At 43.1% G+C, this 21,036-nt stretch overlaps 1 protein-coding gene across 1 annotated transcript in view; it reads left to right on the top strand.

Annotated features, from left to right (window-relative positions):
- LOC144804659 (uncharacterized) overlaps positions 1–21,036 on the top strand; it is a 186,696-nt gene that overhangs the window by 106,558 nt on the left and 59,102 nt on the right. Inside the window, 1 exon segment of the mRNA XM_078671923.1 lies at positions 6,906–8,296. Coding sequence (XP_078528049.1) covers positions 6,906–8,296 — 1,391 coding nt within the window.

The raw sequence follows: 21,036 nt of genomic DNA, 5'->3' as shown, positions 1-21,036 counted from the left end.
AATTTCCTGTGAAGAAACATGGAATAAATTACGAAGGAAATCATGATTTTTTGAAGTTTGGATATATTCTTCAAGACGTTCACACGTCAAATTGCTTTTGCTCAGAGAGACGACACTCATTCCAAGTGTCGCAACCTGTTTATAGATGATTAGAGGACAGCCGCGTTGGAGACCTTAAATGTGTAGTGATGTTTGTTTTAAAAACACTGTGGTTGTCGTACACTGGGTTGCTCGGTTGAAGGCGTGAGTCGAAACGCGCATTGTGTGTTGAGTGTTGCTGCATTATAGAATTAATAAAACAGTAGTGAGTGCTTGGACAATGGGGTGTCGTCTTCGTGGGACACAGAGTGAGAGTGCGGCTGATCGTCCTTTGAATGAAGTCATTTTGAGGTGGTTTATCGCAGGGCAAATGTTGTAAATCATTATGCGTGGTTAAGGCATATGCATGGTAAAGACTTGCGTGGTAAAGGTGCTACCTGGTCAAGGCATATGCATGGTAAAGACTTGCGTGGTAAAGGTGTTTCGTGGTAAAAGCATACGTGGTAAAGGCATTTGTTGGAATGTATGACATTACAATTATTCTAATCCTGCACTATCTCTTGACTTGAAACTAAACCCTGAGCGTTGATAAACTGGACACAGACAGCCCAAAAAAAGTGTTCACCACCTCAGTTAGGACCTCCCAGGTGAGCTTCTGAAATGAAGAGTGTGAGCTCCGTACTGCCAACCATGGCCTCTTCACTATCAGGCCATTATCATACATCTGCTGTGTGCATGCTTCAAGTGTGTCCCCTGCCACAGCTAACAATGAACCCTGTTGAGTGAGTACACAGACCGAGGGGATTAGGGAGCTGAAGGACATGGAATGAAGTAAACCTGGATAAAAGAAATATGGGAATGGAGAAATGTGACTTCACCTGTGGACATCAGACACCTCCTCCCACTCTACCAAAGCCCTGTTGAGTCACAAAGTAGCATCCTGGCCTTCAGACAGACAACAATAAGTCAAATATCTTGTAAATGTTGAAAAACAAAAACAATTATTAATATGCACACATCTGTTTGATGCTTGATATTTCAGTTAAATTATTGGCTGTGATGGATTCTCTATAAGGATTAAATGACTGATATCGTTGAATAATAAATTACACGATTTAATGTTTGTTTGCCAAATCTGTGTGCGCAACATAAAGTCGGGCCCATTATAATAACCCCTCATTCTGTTTTACAAAAAACCCTGGAAGGAGCTGCTGATTGAAATACAACAGGATCTTAACTTTAACTAGTTTAGGAAGAACTAAAGTATTAGGGGCAGATTTATGTCGGACTTGCACCACGTTTACGCCGCCGTTGCATTGCGCAACGGCACAGAAACGTGGCGCATCCTTGTGACCTATTTACAACGTGACGCATCTGAATGAATGAATGAATGAGGGGTTTCTTGTATCGCGCATACTTTGCCCAATGGGCGTCAAGGCGCCTAAATCAAATACAGAAGCTTACATCCTACCAAGTCCTATTCTATCATAAGTAGGCCTTCTTAAAGAAGTAGGTTTTTAGAGCCTTTTTAAAAGACTCGATGGAGGGGAGAGTTTTTATTTCCGTGGGGATGGAGTTCCACAACTGCGGAGCGACCACGGAGAAGGCTCTGGCTCCCCATCTGGCAAGTTTAACACGGGGGACAACCAGTTGACAGAGTCCCGCAGAGCGAAGGCTTCTTGTGGGGACGTAACGCAAAAGAAGGGAACCAATAGCACTAGCAGAACCATCCATCAATGCTCTGTGAGTCAGACAGAGAATTTGAAGGCGATTCTGTGCTGTACCGGAAGCCAATGAAGCTCCTTCCTGGCTAAGGTGGCAGAAGAGGCTTTAGGAAGATCCAAAACAAAATGCGCTGCAGCGTTCTGAAGAATCTGCAGACGGTGAATCAGACCTTTGTTGGCTTCCATATACAGGGAGTTGCAATAATCCAGCCTCGAACCTACCAGGGCGACTGCAACCTGTTTACGTGCCTGGGGGGAGAGGTACCCACGGATTTTGTTGAGTACCCGGATCACACCACAGCAAGTGGCCACGGTCCTGTTGATTTGCAGGGACATAGAGAGCGAGGTGTCAAATACCACTCCAAGATTTCTGGCAGATAGGGAGGGAGTGGGGCAGATGCCAAGAGAAGAAGGCCACCACTCGCTCGACCATAGATTTTGGTTCTTCCCAAAGATCAACACCTCGGTTTTTTCGCCATTTAGTTTAAGGGAGTTTATAGTCATCCAGTCTGCCGCACACTGCATGCATACCCTAAAACTAGCGGCAGATGTACTAACGGAGGTGTGAGCTAGAGAGACCATAATCTGGGTATCATCTGCGTAGGATACCACCTCCATCCCCTGAGATTTAATTAGTCTTGCAAGGGGGGCCACATAGATGTTAAACAGGGTCGGGCTTAAGGCTGACCCTTGTGGCACCCCACATTGCAAAGACTTGGCAGGGGAGAGGTGGTTCCCAAGCATCACTCTCTGTTCCCTTTCAGTCAAAAAGGAGTTTAGGAGGCTCAGGGCCGGTCCAGTGACACCAGCTTCCCTCAGCCGAGATGACAGAATGGCGGGGGACAGGGTGTCGAACGCGGCCGTGAGGTCTAACAGAACCAGAACCGTGGTTTGGCCAGAGTCCACCTTGCGTCGGATGTTGTCGACCACATAGGTAAGGGCGGACTCTGTGCTGTGGTGTTTTCTGAAACCATGTTGGGTGTTATCCAGGTATTCAGAAGAATCGAGGAAGGCAGACAGATGGAAGTTCAGATGTGTCTCAAGCATCTTTGCGGGCGCTGGAAGGAGGGAGATTGGCCTGAAATTTTTCAACATGGCCGGATCCAGAGTCGGCTTCTTAAGCAGAGGTTTCACGATTGCCTTCTTCCATATCGGAGGAAAAAAACCTTGAGTAATAGCCTTGTTCAGGACCTTAAGCATGGGAGGAAGAAGGCAATTTCTGCACTCTTTCAGTGTTTTAAGTGGTATCGGATCAAGGGGAGAGGCCGATTTAGTCCTATCCAGTAATGAGTTCAGAGATTCAAGGGATAAGGAAGGAAAAGTCGTGAGTAGGCAGGGAGGATCCTTGCCTAGTGAATCAAGATTGGATATGAAAGGAGGAGTGTTTCGATCAAGAGCAAGACAGTGGGCTTCAAGAGAAACGTGTATATCGTATATTTTGTTATGAAAGAAATCAGAAATATCATTGCAAAGTTGTTGAGAGCTGACTACGGGATCGGGGAGTTGCAGGGAGCATAAGGTGTCAGCAATTTTAAAAAGCTCCCTTGAAGAAGAGAGAGAGCTGGTCAGATTAGAAAAATATTCCTGTTTCTCCATTATCACTTGCTGTTTGTAAGCCCGTAATGCAGATTTATGAGCCTCTCTGTCCTTTGCGTCCCAGGATTTCCTCCATTTTCTCTCACTACTCCTGCAGCCCCGTCTCAGCAGTCTCAGCTGGTCGGAGAACCAAGGTGCCGTAGGTTTACGGGGTGCTACATAGCACAAGGATGAGGGAGCAAGATGTTCCACTGCGTTAGAGATGGAGTCAGTCAGAGTTTGGGCTGCCTCTGCAGCATCACTAACAGCTAAAAGTTCCGGAGTGGAGATCAAAGGAGCAAGGGCCTCATCAGAGATATTCCGAGGTTTCTCCTGAGAATAAAAGGAGGGGTTGTCTGATTAGTGGGGCAGGTGACAGGAATGCAAAGTTCAAATGGCACAGCAAAGTGATCAGACCAAACCACCTGTATTGGAGAACCGGTGGAAAGCCTGTCATCATTAGAGAATAGTCCATCAAGAATATGTCCTGCCTTATGAGTGGAACTTTTTACATGCTGGATAAGGTCACATGCTTTTAGGGTTTCAACAAGAGAGATTGTGTCCTTTGAGTTGGTCTCATCTAGGTGAAAGTTAAAATCACCCAAGATGGTAAAGGCTGTTTTTCCAATATAAGGTTCAAGGATGGTCATACGTTCAGAGGGAAAGCTGGCCCTAGGGCCTGGGGGTCTATAGATAAGGATCCCAGAGAAGGAGACTGAAGGAGATAGGGAAATGCAAAAATAGAGTGATTCCAAGCGAGATAGGGGAAGCGGTATAGGTTTGATCACACAGAGAGAGGGGGATTTTACAAGAATGGCAATGCCACCTCCTCTGTGTAAAAGTCTATCCTGCCTATGGAGGGAGTAGCCGTCAGGAATGGCCATAAGCAGATCATGTCCAGAGGTGTCGGAGGCCCAGGTCTCCGTAATGAACACCCAATCTAGGCAGATGCGTCACGTTGTAAAGCCCTGCGCCACATGGAACCTGCGTCAGGTTTCATGTGGGCGTTCTGTCGCAGGGTGGGCGTTCCCTCGTAGGAAAGCCCCGTAAAACTGACACAGTGAAATCTACAAGATTTCACTGAGTCAGTTTTACGAGGCTGCTGCGTCAAATCCTTACGCCTGCTTGAAGCAGGCGTAAGGAGTGACTCACCACGTTATGTATGGGTGGCCTCTGTACATTGCAGGAGTTGCGTAGCACTTGCGACGCTACTCCAGCAATGCGCCGCCCGTACACCACAAGATGCGTCACGCATCTGCCCTTCCTTGCACCATGGTGCGCCGCATTCTAAATGCGGCGCATCTGTGGTGCCGCAAGGAGGGAATTGCGTGACACATCAGTTCTGGTGCATCCCTGCTGATTTGCAGAGATGCGCCAGAACTCATAAATCTGCCCCTCACTTTTGTAAGCTGTCATTCAGTTCAGAATCAGGCACCAGTTCAAGGGAGATGGATATATATTACGCTGATAGAAAATCCACCTCAACTCAGGATAATGCTCCAGTCTTCTAGGTTACTAGGATCCAGAAATGCTTGAGCCAGGAGGGCTGTAAATGTGTTGAAGGGGACTTAGGGGCTTATTAGGAGTGTGGCGGTCTTCCAATGGGACTACCACAGCGGAGGTACCAGGCAGACTGCCAAGCCCATTGGGAGCCTGCCGCCGGATTATGACCTAAATCCAGGGTGGGTGGGCGGTGAAGCAGCAGTCTTGCGGCGGCTGTATTAGGCTCATTGGAGGGCCTAAACAGCATACCACCACATTAAGAGTGCCTGCAACACTTTCCTGCACCATGTCATGCATGCCACACTGTGCAGGAACAAGGACGCAATTCCATGGGGTGGCACAACTTGTGCCCCCCGCATGCAACCCCAGGAGCAGAATCGGCCGGGGCCCTGTGAGGTCCCCCTTACCTGCATGTCCTTTATCCTTTTCATGGCGGGGTCCCCGCCAGGGAAAAGGACGGTGAATATGCAGACCGTAATATGATCGGAGATGTCGGCATCGGCACTGCCAACATATTCGGGGTGTTTGCAGACCGCTTCCACAGCAGGATCCTTGATCCTGGCGGGGGGCGGTCCCACCACCACACTCATAATAAAGCGGACAGTCCGCCTGGATGGTGGCAGTTGGACCGCAACCGCGAGTACGGCAATCATGAGGACCGTCGCACTTATAGAAAGACACTTAATAAGCTTCCAGGTAAAGGCGGGAGTTGACATTTGAGCTGATCCTGTGTGAACAGGAAAGCATTGTGGAAAAACGTGTCTGGAGTTACCTTTGTCACATATACTTCCTAAAGAGCTACCTTTATCATGTATACTTCCTGCAGAGTTACCTTTGTTATACACTTCCTAAAGAGCCACCTTTGGTAGATACTTACTGAAACTGAATTAACGGCAGCGCTTCCTGATTCCTCTCTTTTTCCACAATCTGTTCTGTTTAATTGAAATCTTGTCCATGTACATCTACCTAAAACTGTACCTGTAGCACGAGTGCTCTGTGACTGCCCTTTCTTTAGTAAGTTACTCAGTGAATAATGATAAATCACTGCCTTTTCAGAAGTAAATACAATGTGACATGTTCAACCACAGTTTTAATGAAATATCCATGTATGGTAAAATGTTCCTTACTAAATTTCAAATATGGTAGAGAAGAGATGTCTTCTACAGCTGGTTAAATATTGTGTATTCACATTCTTTACGTTTGCATTTAGTAATATTGCATTTCTTTACATCCAACAGAAAATAAGTCTTAAATGCATGGATTGATTATGAATAATGAAGATAACACATCAAACCTGCAAAAATTATCAAAAATAAGGAGCTCCAAAAACATCAGTGAAATCAGAGGCAGAGGACAGATCCAGGAAGAAGTAGTCAAAGGCAATTCAGTGAATACGAGTCTGAGCTCTGCACCTCGACACCCCAAGACGAAGAAATGACCTCAACAAAACAAAGACAACAAAACTGATAAACCACCTGCAGATCAGCTTTGATCATGAGGCCGGTATGAGAGTTGGAGGAAGGTCTCGTGTCTATTTGGGATCCATAGCTTGGAACAAACTCCCTCTTCAGCTTTGAGCTGTTAGCAACATGATAATGTTTAAAAAATGCTGGAAACTTGGCTTTTTGTCCATGTTTGAAACAACCTGATTTACTTTCTTTTCTGACCTGTGCTTGGCCCCGGGACACTCCTTTGGAGTAGCTGTACACATTACGAGTCGCTTTACCATCATGATCTGGCTAGAGCAGTGCTTCGCTATCGAAACTGGCAACAGACCAGCATTCAGTGCTCTAGGTGTATTGCAAACTCTTTCTAGCCAAACCACAGGCACCAGGGAAAAGCACAACGAAGTGGAGCCAAACAACTGAAGGCTTAAGGAAAGCGGAGATCTGCTCTCTGAAGTACAGAGTATTGTCCCAATTTACACCTACCGGAACGAAGATTAAGCTTTACCCGCAAGCATGTGAAAACATTATCCAATCTAAAGATGCAATCACCCACAAGGAAGCCTTAACTGATATTATGAAGGTGGCAGGTATTTAGTGAGTCTTGTATTTTATTGTTAAATCGGAAAACAAGCGTCCACAATATCACACACATACAGGGAATGTGAAAATAACGCAAGTGGTTTATTAACTATGCTGACCCTTCAGGAAACACGGTCAGGAGAAAAATCGTGCAATTCCACTGAATATGTCAAGAACATTAGCCAATTAGAAACCATAAGAGAGCATCAGCGAATACAAACAGGGGAAAAACCATACCATTGCAATGAATGTGTGAAGAGCTTCAGACAGTCATCACACCTCCAAAGACATCAGCGAATACACACAGGGGAAAAACCATACCATTGTACTGAATGTGTGAAGAGCTTCAGTCAGTCATCACACCTCCAAAGGCATCAGCGAATACACACAGGGGAAAAACAATACCATTGCAGTGAATGTGTAAAGAGCTTCAGTTGGTTATCAAACCTCCACACACATCAGAGAACACACACAGGGGAAAAACCATACCATTGCAGTGAATGTGTAAAGAGATTTAGTTGGTCAACAGACCTCCGGAGACATCAGCGAATACACACAGGAGAAAAACCATACCATTGCAAGGAATGTGTGAAGAGCTTCAGTCAATTATCAAGCCTCCATACACATCAGCGAACACACACAGGGGAAAAACCATACCATTGCAGTGAATGTGTGAAGAGCTTCTGTCGGTTACAAGAACTCCAAATACATCAGCGAACACACACAGGGGAAAAACCATACCATTGCAAGGAATGTGTAAAGAGCTTCAAACACATTTCACAGCTCCACACCCATCAGAGAATACACACAGGGGAAAAACCATACCAGTGCAGTGAATGTGTAAAGAGCTTCAGTCAGTTAACAGACCTCCGGAGACATCAGCGAATACACACAGGGGAAAAACCATACCAGTGCAGTGAATGTGTAAAGAGCTTCAGTCGGTTATCAAACCTCCACACACATCAGAGAACACACACAGGGGAAAAACCATACCATTGCAAGGAATGTGTAAAGAGCTTCAAACACATTTCACAGCTCCACTCACATCAGAGAATACACACAGGGCAAAAACCATACCAGTGCAGTGAATGTGTAAAGAGCTTCAGTCAGTTATCAAACCTCCACACACATCAGAGAACACACACAGGGAAAAACCCATACCATTGCAAGGAATGTGTGAAGAGCTTCAGTCAATTATCACACCTCCGCAGACATCAGAGAATACACACAGGGGAAAAACCATACCATTGCAGTGAATGTGTGAAGAGCTTCAGTCAATTATCAAGCCTCCATAGACATCATAGAATGCACACAGGGGAAAAACCATACCATTGCAGTGAATGTGGCAGTAGTTTTACTTACTCTTCAGCATTAAGAAATCATCAGCGAGCTCACAAAGGGGAAACAAATCTTTTAAATGACATGAACGCTTGAAAAGCTGTAGTACATTATCAATCCTAAACAGGCATCAGCAAAGAAACGCAGAAGAAAAGCCTTCAAGTGCAATGAATGTGTGAAGAAATGTAGTCAATTTTCAAGCCTATGTAGACATCAGCTTTCACTCACTCTGTAAATACCGTACAACTGTAGTGAGTGTAGAAGTACCTTTAGGAAATCTTTTGCATTAAGGATTCATCAGTTAATGCACACAGAGAAAAATCCTTTCAGGTGCAGTGAATGTGTGAATATCTTCTGTCACTTATAAAACCTATTAATACATCAACTAACACACACAGAGTAAAAATGAGCATTGCAATGAATGTCAGAAGTGATTTTGTCAATTGCAAACACACCTGGGGTAAAACTTACAATTGCACTAAAGGTGTGATGAGCTTTTTGTCAATTTCTGATCCTACAGAGCCTCAGCGAACAAACACCTTCATTATAAATAATCCTAGAGATGCAGTGAATTCAGAAAGAACTTAATAACAATAGCAATAATTTTGACTCATCTGAGGCATTGACAAGAGCGGAACAGTGCAGTTATTGTGAGATGAAGGAATTACAGGAAATATATGTATAATTATGTGGGATATTCAAATACCAGATGAATAAAGACTCGACTAGAAGAAATGAAGAAAACCAAAGATTTGTAGAATAATAAAAGTGTCTGTTCCCAGTGATTGTTCACTTCGGTACACATTGAAAAAAACAATGTGATATAACAGGAAATCCACTGGGAGACTAGCACAATGTGGAATAAAAGAAAAGAAACACTGGCGGTTTTTATTTGGCGGTGAAGAGTTACAAAGAAAAACATCCAAGAGTTCCTGTTCATGCTACTTGTAAAAGTGTAGGGATGGATACGATTCTGCCTGCACACATTGCTATATTAGCATAAGTGAGTTAGTTGCGCAAACGCCATTTTGCTGTTTTTGCACATGACACTACATGTCTCTGTTTTTATAAAGACAAACAGCTTGCTTTTCCTTCACATGAGAACGGTCTGTTTTTCACATCTCTAGACTCACACTGCGACCTCAAGTCTGCACAAAGTGTTCAATGTTAAAATAACAATGTATGCTGTTGATGCAGGTTGATCGGTCCACGCTCTAGACACAACACAAACAGAGCTGCTCATTTTTGAAACTCAGGTGCTTTTAATATTGCACTGCATGCATGAGACTAGCACTTGCAAAAAACCTTTCAATCGACAAAGAGCAGTGCTGATCTGGGATGTGATTCACTTCACCTGACTTTGGAGGTATGGAGTTCCCGGTTTTAACCTAGAGAACTTCTATTATTATAATACCTAGCTCCTAGCAAGGGGAGGGTGGTACACAAGGCGCTATAGATCTGGTTCCACTATCATCATAATATGATTTCTCCCTTTGTATTTTATGGAATTGTAACAATGTTGATTGTATTGATTTTATGCATCTTTTTACTTATGTCGGTAAAGATACTGCATCTTAGAGCACGTAGTTGAAATTAACATTTTAAACTATACATTGACTCTGATTACTCACATTGTGGACATTTATGAGAGTAAAGAGTGTTCTTGATTCCCACTATTCCTGAGAGGTCCCAAAGTCGCTTGTTCATTGGTAGCTTTGCTGTAGTACGGAGAATGAATGAGACACTGTTGCTAGTCGGATAGGGGTTCTGGGCACTGAGGTGGATTTTTGGTACACCACAATACACTGAGGTCCTGGTTTCCTGCGCATAGTTCTGTGCATGAGCAGAATTCCCGTAACATCGCGCCCAAAGTCTTGATTAGTACTCGTATCTGTCCACAATACCCTCATCACCTTTACCGGTTAACAGGCGTGACGGATGAACCTACCTATGCGAATGTGTTTTTTTTTAGGTTAATTCAAGCATGAGATTTATGAAAAGGTTCACATTTTGAATTACATCAAAATTATTATTATTATTATTATTGTGAGTATGTACACACAGGTACATATTTTAGATCGTTTAGTGTAATACCAGAAAGAATAGAGGCTTCAAGCTAGATAATTAAAACTGTATTGTGTTTCTGCACTTTACACAGAAAAGTGACAAAGCACTGATGACAGTCTGGGAACTGGTTTCCTCGGACTAGAAATGCGTCGGCACATCTGAGGGAGCAATCAATATCACTAAGCGTTTGAACTAGCTCTGGCTGGTTGTAAAAGTCATCCTTATTTTAGGACGTGCTCCTTCATTTTGACTTTGTCTCTTCATTCTTTATTAATTCAGATTAACTTTTTTGAAAATTTCAATTGTTTGTGTTTGTATAGTGAATTTTTTGTGGAATGTATGATAATTGGGTATATGAATTGTAAATATTTTGTTTGTAAATAGTTAGATGTTGGAATTTAAATGTATTGAATGTACAGTTTTTTCCTTTTTTGCGAAACTTTCAAAAGAAGAATGAATTTTATTTTCGGAATAGACAAGTATAAATAAATATACCGGGTCAAACTCAATAAGTTTGTGTTTCTCCTATGATCTGAAATAAGTCTTTGGAAATTAATTGGGTGTAGACATATTCTTGTGTTTTCTGGTTTTGGATTATCGACATTTAAATTCATGTTGTCGTACATGTGTGGTACAGAACACCCACAGTTCAGCTCTCGTTAACAGTCTGATGTGAAAAAGATTTAAGATCACACAAGACATTTCAAATGGCTTTTTTAGTCATAACCTGTCCTCCGTTAGTAGTCAATGGACAGTGTTCCCTTGTGGCGGCAAACAAAAACAATTTAAAAGATTGGCCATGGGCTATAAAAACAGCCCAGGTGTCTTTACCGCACGTGTTGTCTCTTTCTTAGATGTCATTGATCCTAATGCGTACTCGTACATTGATGATATTTATCTAATGGACGAAGAATTATGTCCGCATCTGTGTCGCATTGACCGCATAATAGTTATGTTTGCGGACTTCAGTTATAAATTTATCTTTGCAAAGTCAGACATTGCGAAGTTCACTGATGAGCCAAGTGTTGTTCCTGGGCTCAACAATAGAGGTAGAGGTGTGCACCTCACTTCCTTGAGAAATTTGCATGTTTATGGTCTCCTACAACTCTGAAAAAACTACAATCCTTGCTGGGATTTTTGAATTTTCGGGCGTACTTATATTCCCGATTATGCCCAGCGTATCAAACCTCTATATGCTTTGATACAACCAACTTTTACCAAGTCATGCTGGCTTCCGGGACATTCAGCTATTGTGCAATTTTTGCAGTCTGATCTTCTTGAATCTAAGCAGTTATTGACTCATGATAACCACACTAACCTGGTAATAAGAATTGTGCCTGGTGCCATGGGTTTCACGTACTTGACGTTTAATGAAGGAGACACAGTGCCTTTCGCTTACAAGTCACACTTGTACACTTCAGCTGAAAAGCGATTTTCTTCTGTCGAGAAAGTCTTGGCAGCTGTACAGATGGCGATTCTAAAAGAGAGAGCGCAGTCACAAGGAAAACACATGTTGGTTGTTACACCTTATACTGCATTTGAAGCAGTGATGAAAGCCAGTGTACCAAATTCTAAAGTTTTATATCCTAATTGGATACAATGGGCAACTTCGTTGACATCTCCGGATGTCACATTTATCTTTGCCCCTTCATTGCAAACTCAGGAGTTTGTTCATCCTGCTCCTATGTTCATGCGCACGCTTGAGGATTACCATTGTATCATTAACACTGACAGTTCGGCGCAACCGGCAATAGGATCTAAGCATTCTTATTCAGTGGCCTGCGCAATCGTGGCTGGTACCATGGTGAATGGAGAATTCAAGTCCGATGTCGTGCACACGCAGACATTAGGTGACTGTACCGCCCAGTTGGCAGAGCTACGTGCTCTAGTGCTTGGGTCAGTGAGAATGAGGGGTAAAATGTCCCAACCCCTTACTAGCTGTTTATTGAGCAATGGTCCCTCTTTTCTGTCAAGCTTGCCCTCGGCATGGGGAAACCTCTAACCCCCTATTATAGCAAAGTTTGAGAAAGGTGTGTCAGGGCAAGCTGTGTTTTTTATAGTCTATTATGGAAAAATTCCAATTGCACGAGACGACTCGTACCGGCATTACACCAAAATCAGGGAATCCCTATTTATCCACAGAAAAGAATGACCAGATATACTTCTTCAACCTGATTCATAACACCCTGAGGAAGCCCCAGGCCGTATGGCCATGTAAGGGGTGAAACAAGTGTTGGCTGTTCTCCTACGTACTATTACGAATATAGTAACACCTTTATTAAAACAAAAAAATGAACCATCGTGTGATTGGAATTTTTCAATACTAGACTATAAGTTTCAAGTTCAAGTTTTAAGTTTATTATGTTTTTGGCTCTCAAAAGAGGGCCACATAAAACAATCACATAGATATACACCACTACATACAATAAAAATCACAATAAAAGCCGATTGAAAGATCCCATCATGAAAACTGGCCGAACAATCATCAAACAACATCTCCAGGTATCATTAATAAATATCTTAAAAACCCTTAAAAAAGTTAAAAAATTTGAAGCAAAACATTTCATTAGGTGGACAATAAAGGGCATGAAAGAAAGTATTTACATTAAGGATTCCTAATTGTAGACAAATAGATTTTAACCATTTAGAGCGCAATGGACGTAATGCTGGACAAATAAACAAAACATGATTTTGGTCCTGCACTGCCTTATTACAAAAGTTACATACTGGAGATGTCCCATACCACTTTGCTAAAAGTGAATTTAGAGGAAGCAAATCATGTCTTAAAAGGTACCATAGCCTTCGGACTCTATGAGGGATATTCCAGGAAACATACTGCTGGGCCTGCTTTACTGAGTACGTGCTTAGAAGTAAATCACCACCCTTCTTTTTGTGTAAAGCAGTCATATCCAATTTAAAACAGAGTTCCCAAGATGCGTATTTCAGCTGAGACTCTAGTTGAGAAGGAGAGAGTAAGAACAAAGTACTTGCATCCAACTCTAACATTGTTACCGCTTTTCTAAATTTTTTTACTATTAGTGAAAACTCGTTTAGATTGCCCAGCAGTTCCTTTTTAATATGTGCCCGTAAGGAACCCGATTTACCTCTGACCAAACAGGCCACCCACCTTAACAGGGCAATCAACCCCTGTACCCAACAGCTCCGAAGGCTGAATTCCAGCCTGCATGCGGACACGGAGCAAGCTGTATTAAGGGAGGAAATTCTTCTTAGTACCTTTCCTTCCATTAACTGCAAAAAACCCCAATGCCTTAACTCCACTAGTTCTATTCCATAAAGCAGAGTTGCAGGGATTTTTGCTCTATACACTTCAAAAAATCGAGCAAAGTGTCTTTTCCCTGTAGCAGAATACAGGGAACATAACCCCATACCATGAGCCAATGCTTTACGCGAATTATGTTCAATATGGGGTCTTTCCCTTAGGTTTGCCGAGATTATTTTACCTAGAAAGGTGTAAGTTTTAACCACCTCTAGTCTCTGGCCTCCTATAGCCCATCCGAAGTTTTCAGACCTACATTTTTTTCTTCCAGTAATGCACATGATTTTGCTTTTGGAAGCATTAATCTTGATAAAATGTGCTTCTGCAAATAAATGTAAAGCTTGCAGGCGATTAGACAAGCCCTTCGGAGTTAAGTCTAAAATGAGGATATCATCCGCATACATTAAAACAGAAATGGATGAACCTCCAACTACCGGGGCTAACCCAACACATGCAGCAATGGAAGCAGGTAGGTCCGCAATATATAATGAAAACAACATGGGGGCCAATAGACACCCCTGTTTCAATCCATTCAAGGATGGGATAATCTGTGAAAGACCCCTTTCTCCGCCTTGTAGCACCTTACACCAGGTATTCGAGTGAAGGGATCTTACAAGTTCAAGTAGATGGGGTGGCATACCCAATACAGCAAGCTTTCTCCACAGCGTTGGACGGTCCACCTTGTCAAACGCTGTGGAGAAGTCTATGAATGCCGCATATACTCCACCTCCTCGCACTCGTACATATTTGTCCATAATCACTTGAAGGGCTGTTAAATTATCAAGTGTACCATGCTCTTTGCGGAACCCAGTTTGTTCCAAAGGTAAAATTCTATTTGCCTCCACCCAATCAGTAATTAATATTAGAAGACACTTAGCAAAAACTTTCCCAATAGAATCCAGTAGAGCTATCAAACGGTAGTTCATGGGTTTATCCCGCTCTCCCTTCTTAAATAAGGGTATTAGTATACTTCCCCTCCAAGATGTAGGACCTGATCTAAGTGAAAAGCAGGCTTTAAACAAAGGGAAAAGAATCCTGCTCCACGAAATGACATCCTGCTTCAGTACTGAAATGGGCAACTCGTCCGGACCCATTGCTCCGGAGGAGCGCATACTCTTAATCACCGAAGCAATGGATTTCTCAGATGGAGGATCCATAGTATACCCACTGTCCAAAACAAGGTCACAATCCTCACCCTCTACGCCATTTGACGCATACAGATTCGATATAAATGAGATCCAGACATCTTCAGGAATAGAAATGGGAATAGGGGAAGTTCTTGCACCACATCCCTTACCAATTATGGACCAGAGTTCTCTAGATTTACCATAGACAGAAGCCTCCCTTAAACTAATCCAGAGTGAGTCTTCTTTTTCTTTTTTTAATTTTGCTCTCACTCTGGTCCTCCTTCTTTTTAGTAAGGATAACTTATTAGCATTTTCCCTGGATCTAAAAAGAAACTGTTGCCTCACTAATTTATTTATTTCGTTATTTAAGGGTAATAATAAACTAGGAACAAAATTCACTTTCCTAGGATATCTTGGCTTCTTTGCAGTCGCAGTAAGCTTCTTCATAAAGTTTTCAAAATGAAAGAATTCCATACCCTGCCATTCTTTTCATTCAAGTAAGGTTTGTGCAAGAATGTTTTGCAAACCCTTCATAATAGTAGGGTTCCAGAAACATCTACCGGACTTACAAAGAAGAGAAACTCCTCTATTACTTAAAGACCAGGAATCAGTGACCGGAGGTTGTAATGAAAGAGTTATACTGGTCACGTTATGGTCGCTCATAGGTGTTTGAGAGATCATTATATCCTGAATAAAGGAGAAAGTGTCATAATCCGTAATTACATAGTCAAGGATGGATTCACCCTTAGGGGACCTATGAGTAAATTTAGCAGGGGTATCAGATGGCATCCTACCATTTACAATTAACCCCTCTAGATAGCTAAGTTCTTCTAACATTATCTTTCCTCTTTTGCTAGTTTTTATTTTATTCGGAAAGATAGATTGGGGTATATTATATGCCTCGTCTTTAAACTTATTTCTAAACAAGTCTACGCTTGAGTTAGAAACTTTGCTATTCAGATCGCCCACGAGTAGAATATAAGGGGGCTGGTCAAGCTCTAATAATTGTTTAACATAAGAAAACATTTGCTTCAATACAGTATTAAAACCATCTTCAGGCGGAATGCATGCATTAATGATTACCAGGGAATACTGGCTACCTACACTGGCTAGAATATTAATAGTTATTGCTTGAAAAAGGTTACTTGTATCAACATAATGGGAAAATTGCCATTGTAATGAATTAGACAGGAGGCAGGCAATTCCACCTTTTGCGTGACCTTTTTTCGATGGCGTGGCTGCAGCCTCAAGCACAAAGTAATCTTTCCCCCCGTACAGAATATTTTTACACCAGGTTTCTTGAATGCATATCACATCCGCATTCAGAGAAAATAAACAATCAAGTTTCTCCGGTCTATTATGTAACCCTGCTGCGTTCCAGGATAAGATTTTTAATTGACTGCTAAAGATGTTGAAACAGTCTTGGATTATCCGAAATATTATTAGATAAAACTCCCGGAAGCCAGTTCCACCGATGATTATCCTCAGTTGTAGGAGCAATCAGGTTCAAGGGGATAGGTAGAACCTGGGAAACCATACGTTTACCTCTTGAGACCCAGATTTTTAAATCTTTATTGGATGTGGACGGATCTTCCTGCCTAAAGCCCAACTTTGTGGCCCCCTCTCTAGGAAAAATATCCTTTCCAGTATGGAAAAAGGGTAACACATCAATCCCTCTACATTGAAACGATTCCGCCTGTTGTAGTACAAGGTTAGCTATTATTTTAGAACAGAATTTTACCCGTACACGTAGCCCATTTTCATGCCCTACTAAAGAAACCAAGTCAATGTCACTCGACTGAATAAGTTTTAAACATTCAATATCCTTAAAACAATTAAGCAACCATGACCTGTTTAGGTATAAGTCTGAGTCAAATAAGGGCAAAAAGTCCAGAGTCAGGGTATCCACATAAGAATTAGGAGCTTTAAACTGTACAGAAGGAGAATTTGTAGCAACATCAACCGGCAACCGAAAGATAGGCTCTGATGGGTTAAGTGCCCCTGGTGCAACAGGAATAGTTCTTGTCACCTCTTCAATTGAAGCGATGGGCAATAATCCATAATCCTCTTGATAAGGGGCTCCCCCAACATTGGCACGAACATCAAGAGGACATTCGACTACAGAGCCAATAGTGCAGACAGCAGCCTTATTAGAAAAAGTGTCCAATAAAGAGTTATCTTCAATGTCTACAACATCATGCTCTTCTGTATTTATATGTTTTTGAAAAATAATTTGCCTCTGTCTTTTCTTCTTGTACTTACGAACAGGTTTCCTATTTTTCCCTTTGTTCTTTCTGCTTTTTTCTTTTTCTTTTCCATTTACATCAAGATTCACTTCAGGCTCCTTTGTATCAAGGGTGAAAATTGGGAATAACTCATTTCCAGGGTTTAAGTCCACATCCAACAAACTTTCTTCCTTTAAGATAGGTTCTGATACCTTCATACAATTTGAAACGGATGGAATAGGCATCCCTGAGGACTCATGTTTGTCAACCACTACTGGCGTACCCGCATTTTTTTTCAATAAATTATTGCTATCCAAGACATTCTGCAAGACAATCGCCGGGGCGGGAGTAGTACCATTTTCTGTGCTTTTTGCCAGTAATACTTTCAATATTTGTGTAACTGAGTCCAAGATGCAATCAGAGCTCCCAACAAATTTGCCCAGTAAAAACAATATGGAAGCCAGTAAATGTTCTAGTGCTATCAAGGAATCAGAGATAGGTCTATCGTCTTTAGGGAACCCAGAAGCGGTGAGGGGGCAGATACCGGATAGATTAAGTGGTGGAGTCCTAGAATCAATCTGCAATGAAGGAATGTCATTAGATGTTATAGAGGGAGTACTACTATATAACAATAATCCTGACTGCGTGGCTCCATTTGGTGTCTTACTAGGATCAGGGTGTTTCAGATTTCCATCGTCCATATAGCGACCACACAGTTCAAGATCGATACTGGACAAAAAAGACTCTCCTTTTATGGCCACGTCCGGACATTCTGCAACATTAAGAATGTTAGGCAGAGGGACTTTCGTGTCTGCTATCATATTATCAGGATGCTCTCCCCCTAAAGTACCTACTGGGAGATTAGCAGCAATAGTTATTGACAGGGAAGGCAAGTTTTTTACGGAGGCTGGCTCAGGGTTGGAATCTTTCTCCACATCAGGCGGTGCACCCACCAAAGGCACCGTCTCAGAACCAGCAACTACCGGGACTGCCAAAGACTTATCAACAGGCTTTTCCCATAATTTCAGTAACTGCATCTGTCCCTTCAATAACACACTGTTGTCATATTTATTCCTCAGGGGGTTAGATCTGGTTTTTATACATGACCTCCCCCCTAGGACTCTTCCAGAGCGTAATTTCTTTGCAGTCATGATAAACGGAAAAGTAACCAACCAAGCAGCAGGATATTGCTCAGAAGATATATATATAAATAACAATAACTAGTCCATAAAAATGAATCCTTGGAGAAGTTGACAATAGATACTCGGCCAGTATTCAGAGATATCTCCTTCAAAGCGACACACCTCAAATCACTGAAATAACTAACCTACAATGAAAATACAGGGCCCAGCCCAGCCAACCTCGGCCACCGAGGGCCACAGAGGGCCCGCCCTTTGCCCGGGCTTCGCCCCGGGCGCTCCCGCGCGCTCCCGCGACGTGGGTGGTGCCGGTGGTTTTGAAGGCGCCTCCGGGCGCTCCTGCGTCACTTCCTGTCCCCGAGTGCTGGGGCACCTGGGAGATGTAGTCTCCCTCCGCTCGGCGGCCGCGTTTGGAACTGCGGCGGCGGGAGGGAGACAAGTCAAGCAAGCGGCGAGTTCTTCGCTGGAATAGTGAAGGGAAGGTGAGTGTCCAAAGTCCCCTCGCAAATAGATTACAGCCGCTCCACCGGTGGTGCCGGTGGTTTTGAAGGCGCCTCCCGGCGCTCCTGCGTCACTTCCTGTCCCCGAGTGCTGGGGCACCTGGGAGATGTAGTCTCCCTCCGCTCGGCGGCCGCGTTTGGAACTGCGGCGGCGGGAGGGAGACAAGTCAAGCAAGCGGCGAGTTCTTCGCTTGAATAGTGAAGGGAAGGTGAGTGTCCAAAGTCCCCTCGCAAATAGATTACAGCCGCTCCACCGGTGGTGCCGGTGGTTTTGAAGGAGCCTCCAGGCGCTCCTGCGTCACTTCCTGTCCCCGAGTGCTGGGGCACCTGGGAGATGTAGTCTCCCTCCGCTCGGCGGCCGCGTTTGGAACTGCGGCGGCGGGAGGGAGACAAGTCAAGCAAGCGGCGAGTTCTTCGCTGGAATAGTGAAGGGAAGGTGAGTGTCCAAAGTCCCCTTGCAAATAGATTACAGCCGCTCCACCGGTGGTGCCGGTGGTTTTGAAGGCGCCTCCGGGCGCTCCTGCGTCACTTCCTGTCCCCGAGTGCTGGGGCACCTGGGAGATGTAGTCTCCCTCCACTCGGCGGCCGCGTTTGGAACTGCGGCGGCGGGAGGGAGACAAGTCAAGCAAGCGGCGAGTTCTTCGCTGGAATAGTGAAGGGAAGGTGAGTGTCCAAAGTCCCCTCGCAAATAGATTACACTATAACTAGACTATAAAAAACAAAGCTTGCCCTGACACACCTTTCTCAAACTGTGCTCTAGTGTTTGCATTGAAGTTTGCTGACCCTCGTGTGACTACTTTAATTGTGAGTGACTCTTATTACTGTGTTCAGTCCTTCAATAAAAATGTATTCTTTTGGACTCAGAATGACTATCTTGATTCCAAAGGTGGCACGATTAAGCACAAGATGCTAAGGGTTTGAGTCGCAGAAATAAAGAACGTCTGCCTCTCGTAAATGTAATTCATACTCTTGGTCACCAGGGTGTAGGAGTACACGCTGTTGGCAACAGTCTTGCTGGTGAAGCAGCAAAGACCGCAGTAGCAACATATGTAGTAGCAGCAGTTAAAAGGTCCAATAGTAAGAATGATGATGACATCTTGGCCGCTATAGCTGCTACAGAGATCGGTGATAATTACCCTAAGGGTTTCCCTTCTAAATACTCTTATCATTTACGTCCTGATAAAGTTCCCTATGTGAGAATTAACAACGTTGGTGACAGGATGATTCCCGAGGACCGCAGGCTACCCTTGATAACAGTAGCTCACAAAGGCATAGCCTCGGTTCATGCCGACGTTTCAGCGTATATCTATCTTACAGCAGCGTTACTGGTGGCGTGGATTGTATAAATAAACTTGTGAATATGTCCTTTCTTGTTATGTATGTCAGCAGATTAAACCTTCAACTGCTGCACGGCTGCCACAAACTCAGCTGTACATATCTAATACAACTTTTGGTTGTGTTTATTTAGATCACTGCTGACCTTTTTCTGCTGATACTGCGTATAAGTATATCTTAGTTGCAGTGGATTCATGCACACGTTTTCTCTGGGTTTGACCACAAAGGCCACGGATGTGTCTTTGCCTGGTGTGTAAACAAGTCCAGGTGACCAGTCACGTTTTTCCTTTGACTCTGGCTCTATAACATCAAGTGTACCATTGAGGTTTTCTATTTTTTTTACTTGTTTTAAAAGAAATTTTTTGGTTCCCCCTTGGATTTACATCTGGTTGGTTCTCATCTCCATTTTTTTGTTCATGTCGATTGGATTTGTGATGGTATTTTTTCGTCTGGTAAATGGACACTATATATCTGAACGATCAAAAATCATATTAATTGATGGGACTTTGGCCCCACACTCTTCATCACACATCATGAAAAGAGACCAGACTTTTGTCAACATCACAGCCTAGCCTGTGCGAGATGGGATTGTATGAGATGCTGTAAAATTTCAAATTCATGGACCCACAGAGGTGGTTAATGTTCTTAATGTACTTTGTGTTTCAATGGGGGATGTTGTGAAACAAAGCATACGTTCTGATGATTGGGATGTCCAAGCCATTGAAGCTCTCTTTTCTGATTTGAAATATTATGCTGCCTTTGATGCTGAGGATTTATATTTAGACTCCACAAACTACGCCGACTTGTTCTGTCACCAACACTATGGCCATCACTTTCTGCATAAGGCTAATACATTTAGAAATGTAGTAAATTACACCCAATGGGAACATTGTCCTACTCCCATAGAAGGCAGCTCAAATACCCTTTTGAATAAATTCACATATTTTACTGACTTTGATCGGTCTAACCCAAGCTCATTTTATTTTAAATTAAATTACAAATCTAATTCGAAAGTGAGACTTACTCAAAATTGTTGTATTCCAAATCCTTTATGGATCAGCTAGCAGTGGATGGCTACAAGCTATGGAAAGATACCATAGATCCTAAATCTGTTTGGGGTTCTAGACCTTGGCAAGTGCAGGGCACTGAAGCTTTACACC

Source organism: Lissotriton helveticus, chromosome 1_2 (genome assembly GCF_964261635.1).
Source record: "Lissotriton helveticus chromosome 1_2, aLisHel1.1, whole genome shotgun sequence".
Lineage (NCBI taxonomy): Eukaryota > Metazoa > Chordata > Amphibia > Caudata > Salamandridae > Lissotriton > Lissotriton helveticus.
The sequence above is the reverse complement of the archived record's forward strand: the minus strand, read 5'-3'. Positions and strand labels throughout refer to the sequence as shown.